The sequence below is a fragment of the Zalophus californianus genome, chromosome 11 (assembly GCF_009762305.2).
Source record: "Zalophus californianus isolate mZalCal1 chromosome 11, mZalCal1.pri.v2, whole genome shotgun sequence".
NCBI lineage: Eukaryota > Metazoa > Chordata > Mammalia > Carnivora > Otariidae > Zalophus > Zalophus californianus.
The window spans coordinates 108,805,823-108,811,822 of NC_045605.1; the positions used below are offsets into that span (position 1 = coordinate 108,805,823).

General features: G+C 60.2%; 1 protein-coding gene across 2 annotated transcripts in view; it reads left to right on the plus strand.

Annotated features, from left to right (window-relative positions):
- The window catches only part of LRP5 (LDL receptor related protein 5), a 101,987-nt gene extending 97,060 nt beyond the window's left edge, over positions 1 to 4,927 (plus strand). Inside the window, exons 22-23 of one of the 2 annotated variants that reach the window (XM_027580149.1) lie at positions 2,501 to 2,598; positions 4,458 to 4,927. In XM_027580149.1, coding sequence (XP_027435950.1) covers positions 2,501 to 2,598; positions 4,458 to 4,719 — 360 coding nt within the window. In that variant the 3' untranslated portion in view covers positions 4,720 to 4,927. The remainder of the gene's footprint in view (positions 1 to 2,500; positions 2,599 to 4,457) is intronic. The other variant, XM_027580150.1, reaches the window with a different exon arrangement.
- The last annotated feature ends 1,073 nt before the right edge of the window (positions 4,928 to 6,000 follow it).

Below are 6,000 nucleotides of genomic sequence, written 5' to 3' on the forward strand. Positions count from 1 at the left end.
GGTACAAAATTCAAAAGGTACAATAGAACGGACAGTGGAAGGAGGGTCGGTCACCCCCTCACTCTGAGCAAGAACTGCCACCTCCCAGTGGCACATCCTGTGGCGAGTTTCTCGTGTGTCCACACGAGTAATCTGTACACAAGCAAATGTACAAAAGGCCGGACTTTGTTTTCCCAGCCGAAAGAGTGACTTTTTTTACTTTGTATTTTGAGATCATTGTCAATTCACATGCGGTTGTGAGGATACAGAGAGATCTCACGTACCCTTCACCCAGACCCCCCCCAAAGGCAGCATCTCGCACCACGAACGTCTTGGTCCTCCTCGGCTGCTCTAACAAAGATATCACAGGCCGGGTGTGGCTTAGACAGCTGTTTTTCACAGTTTGGGAGGCTGCCCGGTCCAAGATCAAGGCGCTGACAGATTTGGTGTCTCGCGGGGCCCAGTTCCTGGTTCACAGGCGGCCGCCTCATCCTCCTCACGGGGCAGAACGGGGTCTGTTATCAGGGTACTGACCTGGGTCATGTGGGCTCCACCCTCATGACTGAGTCACCTCCCTGAGGCCCTGCCCCCCGATACCATCACATCGGGGGTTAGGATTCAGCATAGGACTTGAGGGGGGACACAAATGTTCAGTCTAGGGCAATAGCACAATGGAAGTAGCAGGGCACTGATAGGATATTTTTTTTGGCCCTATTCAGATTTCACCAGTTGTACAAATGTGCTTTTTTTGTTTTTAAGACTTTTTTAAGGGCAATTTTAGGTTCACAGCAAAATTGAGAGGAAGGTGTAGAGATTTCCCACATGCCTCCTGCCCCCCCCCCACATGGACAGCCTCCCTTATTGTCACCTCTGATGTCCTGCACCAGGGACAAACCCACGCGGACACATCGTAATCACACAAAGCCCACAGCTGATAGCACGGTTCACTCTTGGTGTTGCGCATTCTGTGGGCTTGGACAAGCGTGCAGTGACACAAATCCACCATTCTAGGATCACACACAGTAGTTTCATACGTATTTTCTGGAACCCACACGATAGCATCTAAAGGCAATGATAGCCCCTCGCCCAACTCTGCTTTTTGCTGCTAAAGTAAAAGCCGGCCTTTTTGAGCACCTCTGACGCTCCGCACGCGATGTCAGCCCGACCAGAAGGGGGCGCTCTCCTGAGCCCCCCGCGTCCTTGAGGGGCTGCCCCCCGCCCCAAACTTGGGAAGAGCAGCCGGACCACCGTGCGCTGGGGGAAGTAGCAGTGACCACCCACAGAGGAAGGGATTTGGGCAGGATCCCAAAGCTCACCTTGGAGGTGGAGGTGAAGGGAAACCAGATCCAGTCAGATTCATGGGCAGAAGAAGAAACAGGACCCCAGGGGCGTGGGGTGCAGGGGCGGTTCTAGGAGGCCTTTTCTGCTGGGCTTCCCCACCTGGTTTCTGCTCCCCCCTCTGAATGACACCCCCTCAGGATCGTGCCCTCCCAACTCTGGGGGCAAATCCTGAGAAATCCCCAGGCTGGCTATTTGGGCCGAAGAGGACCTTGGGGGCTCTTGCTACTTCCCGAAGGGCACTTCTTGTAGGTTACTCACCATGTGTCACCAGGGGGCACGCCGCAGCTGGGAAGTGATCAGGACCCATACGCATCTGCCTGTCAAGAAAGGCTGGGCCCTTTCTTCTGCCTTCCAGTCCCTCAGGACACGCAGTGACAGCCATGTTCCCATTCAGCTGCGAGAGCTCCAGAAGCAGGGTCCGGCTGTGACCCCACAAAAGCCCCGCATGTCCAGAAGGGCCACGTGATGGTGGGGTGTTGTTGGTGGCAGCTGCTGGGGCAGATGCAGATCTGCGTGCGTCACTGGGGGCCCCAGGTCCCTCTATCCCTCTGTGGGGCCGGTCCTGGGCTGCCTGGCTCTGGAGGATGCATTGTATTCATTATCACAGTTCTGGGGCAATACATCCCCTGGGAAAGGGGCACCTTCACCTGATTTGCGTGGAGGGGCTGTGGGGGCCTCCAGCGGGGCTGGGGCCCCTCCCTCAGCGTGGCACGCCCTGTACGTGGTCAGGGTTCCAGCCGGAATGCGGAGCCAACTTAGTGTTAGGAATTAAGGAGGGTCTCGTAGAAATTAAGTCTTCACACCATGTGGGGAGAAACGGGGAAGTCACAGTCCAAAAGGGGAGTTAGAGAAGGCCCAGAGAAGCCTCATGAGCCGCCCACCGGCACCGGGGTACACCCCGGGACCCGCAGGGACATCTGCTGGGTGTTGGGGGGCAGTGCAAGGGGCTGGCGCGGGCTTCCAGGGACCTCTTTAGAGCCCGGCTGCGCATCTGGGTGTGGGCCTGGGGTCCCTGCTGGTCTGCAGGGCGGGTATTTGGGCCACAGGCGCCACTGCCTCTCACTGTGACCACCTTCAGGGGTGACAGGACAGCTATTGAATCCCCACAGTGTGGGGCCCACGTGGCCAGGTAGGCCGGGGCGCCACCGGAAGCGCGTAACCCTTGCTTGGCTCTCCTCAGATCCTGAACCCGCCACCATCCCCCGCCACGGACCCCTCCTTGTACAACGTGGACATGTTCTACTCTTCAAACATTCCCACCACCGCGAGACCCTACAGGTACGAAGTCCCTTGCCACAGCCCTGCACACCTGTGGCCGTCTGGGCCTCTGGACAAGCCTGTGGTAGAGGAGGGGTCTTGTCCCCATTTCCTGGGTGCGAAAACCTGGCAGAGAGGTCCAGGGTGCTGGTGGGCTCTCCTGGGCCCTCAGACCGTGCCCGGCTTGCCTCCCCATGGAGTGAACCGGGCCTACCTGTTGAGTCCGGAAACCAACCAAATCCCGTGTTCTGAGCAGGCTCTGGAATCTCGAAGTAGCTCTGGGGACACACCCAGGCAGGCGTGGCCTTGAATGACGCCACCAGGGGATTCCCACTGTGGCGTGGCCGGGCCCCCACTGCCCAGGGAGGCCAAGGCACAGGGGCCAAGGTTTGCCTGTGTTTGAATCCAGCTGCAGGACGCGGGCAGCACCACCGCTTGCTGCCTCCGTCCCGGAAGGATCAGATCCAAGTCACAGGAGGGCTGTTGTGGCACCTGCCACAGCAGGCCCTCGACTGGATGATCCTCTCTTCCTACCCACCACAGGGAAACCCGCAGGTCTGCTCCAGTTGGGGTTGCACTCCCTGCCTCCCTGGGTCGGGGGTGGGGGGGGGGGCGGACACTTGAGAATGTTGAGAAAAGGGATCTGGGTGTGCTGGCCTGTGTCCAGGGGCCAGGTCAGGGCCCGAGGTGACCTTCGACCCAGTGCTCTCAGCCTGCAGGGCCTGCCGCACAGGTTCACTGGACCCCTCACCCCACAGGAGCGAGCTGAAGGGGCAGGTGGAGGCGGAGGCTTGGGAGTGGAGGCCCCTCCTCCTCCTCCCCCTCCCCCCTTCCCCTCCCCCTCCCCCCTCCTCCCCCTCCCCTCCACTTGGGAGTGGAGGCCCCTCCTCCTCCTCCCCCTCCCCCGCTTCCCCTCCCCCCCCCCACCTCCGGTGCAGAGGCGCCTCAGAGCGTCGCCTGCCATCTGGTGGCCATTTCAGGAACTCTGGGGCCTGAAGAGGAGTGGTGCCCCTCGTTACTGAGTCACTGCCCTAGTCAGGGACCTGCCGTGGTCCCCCCGGTGCCTCCGTGCCCCAGTGTGTCCCCAGTGGCCTTGTTGGTGGCTGTCCCCAGGCTGTCACATGCACACTGGCCAGACCCCTCAGTCTCTGGTCCACCCCCGGCTTTACTCCTTAGGTCCGATTTTTGTGCCACTTCTTCCCTCCCACACTGTCTGTCGGGGTCCCTTCCTGCCCCTCCCCCAGGGTCCTGTGAGGCACGTCCTCCTGCTGCACCTTCTCAGCCTCACGTGCCCCGTGCTGGCTCCACCTCCTCACCCTCGATGAACCCCCTGGGTCTCTGAAACATACCATGGCCGCACCCCCAGCTCAGGCCGTACAGCAGCCCCGCACAGAACCTTAGGGTGCAGGAGACCTCTGGGAGGCATCTCCTGGGTCAGAACTGCCTTAACTCAAGAGGGGACCCTTCCAGGCCCATTGGTCTGCCGATATCTATAGGAATGATAACATGGGGACCGGTTGTCAAGCACTTTCCCGTGTCCGGCCCTGTTTCTAGCACTTTCCATGCAGAATCTCATCTAACCTTCATAAGCCCCTTTGGAACCGGGCACTGTTTTATCCTCCTCATTTTACCAACGAGAAACTGAAGCCTAGAGAAGTTAAGTAGTAAGTCGCCCAAGGCCAGCCCGGCCGGCTCTGGAGGCCGCGTGCTCCGCGAAGGCAGCCTTGGCCCGGGCCTGCGGTCCCTGCGGGGGGCTGGGCTCGGCCGCCCTGGGGTGCGGATGCAGGCATGCCCACTCGTGCGGCTCCGAGAAACCGCACGAGTGGGGGGCCCCCGTGCCTGGTCCCCGAGCCGAGGCCCCACTCCCGTGTCCCCTTTAGGCCCTACATCGTCCGTGGCATGGCGCCCCCCACAACGCCCTGCAGCACCGATGTTTGCGACAGCGACTACAGTGCCAACCGCTGGAAGGCCAGCAAGTATTACCTGGACTTGAACTCGGACTCAGACCCCTACCCGCCGCCGCCAACGCCCCACAGCCAGTACCTGTCGGCAGAGGACAGCTACCCCCCTTCGCCCGCCACCGAGAGGAGTTACTTCCATCTCTTCCCCCCACCCCCGTCCCCCTGCACGGACTCGTCCTGACCTCTGCCGGGCCGCCCTGGCCTCTCTGCGCCCTTGTAAATAGTTTTAAATATGAACAAAGAAAAAAATATATTTTATGATTTAAAAAAAAATATAGTTGGGACTTTAAAAACGCGAGAAATGTGAAAACAGTGACGGGGTGGGCAGGGCTGGGAAAACTTTGTACAGTGGAGAAAATATTTATAAACTTAATTTTTTTAAAACGTCACTGCCATTCTTTGGTGCCATGTGTGTTTCTGAATCGAGTGTCCTCACAGAGTGGATCCCGGCCTCCGGCCCTCCCGTGCGCAGCTGTCAGAGTTGCGCACTTGTCCCTCCGGAGCACCGTGTCTCTATCAGGCCCCCACCCGGTAGGCTGAACCCCTGGGCAGAGACGTGTGGGCAGGAGGCCTGACTCGTGCCGTCACGAAGGGCCCCTGCACCTTATTTTGTGCTCTGCTGTTGCCATCCCGGTATTCTGAATAGTTCTTAAGAAAGAGGCCCTGCGTTTTCATTTTGCGCTGGGCTCCGCAGATTACGTACTTGGGCTTTGGGCTATTCCTCGGCCAGTGTCTGCTTCCATCTGACCTGCCGTGTGTGGCCGCCCCAGGCTTCTGCTGTCCAAGGGAATCCCTCCTGGCCCTGCCATCCGTGTGGACCCCAGCGGATGGGGCTGCCAGGCCGTGCTCACCCAGGGTGGGGGCGGGAACCTCCCAGCCCTCCTGCCCTCCCTGGCTGCCGCCCTGTCCTTTCCAGCAGACGGGCCCTGGAGAGCCTGGTCCTCACGGAGGCAGGCAGTAAACACGGCCCCAGGCCTGCCCTGTTACCCACTCGGGTGGTACTGGAGGACACCAAGAGATAAGGCCTGCTGCCTGCCCCTGGGGGGTCTCCAGCCTGCAGGAGACGGAGAGGTCAGCAAGTCAGGAGTCATGAGGAAGCCTGGCTGCGCCTCCCCCACCACCCCCCCCCCCGCCCCCCAGCCAGGCAGGAAGGACCTACCCCCGGTTGGAATGTTGCAGGGAGGTTAGAGAAGAACCACCATGGGGAGTCCCGGGCACACACTCCACTTAAGAATCAACACGGAGATCTGGAAGAAGGGCTTCCCAGCAGGACTGAAGACTGAACCCTTGGCCCACCTCCCAGGGCCTGGAATGCGGAGGTGACAGCCTCCAGGATGGGGAAACCACAGAATACTCAGATCCCGGGGCCCCAGTGCTGGGAAAGGTGGTGGCCCTCGGGGCTCCCGAGACTGTTCGACCAGGGGACAGAGCTGGGGACGTCAGGTACATAAGCCTGCCAGGC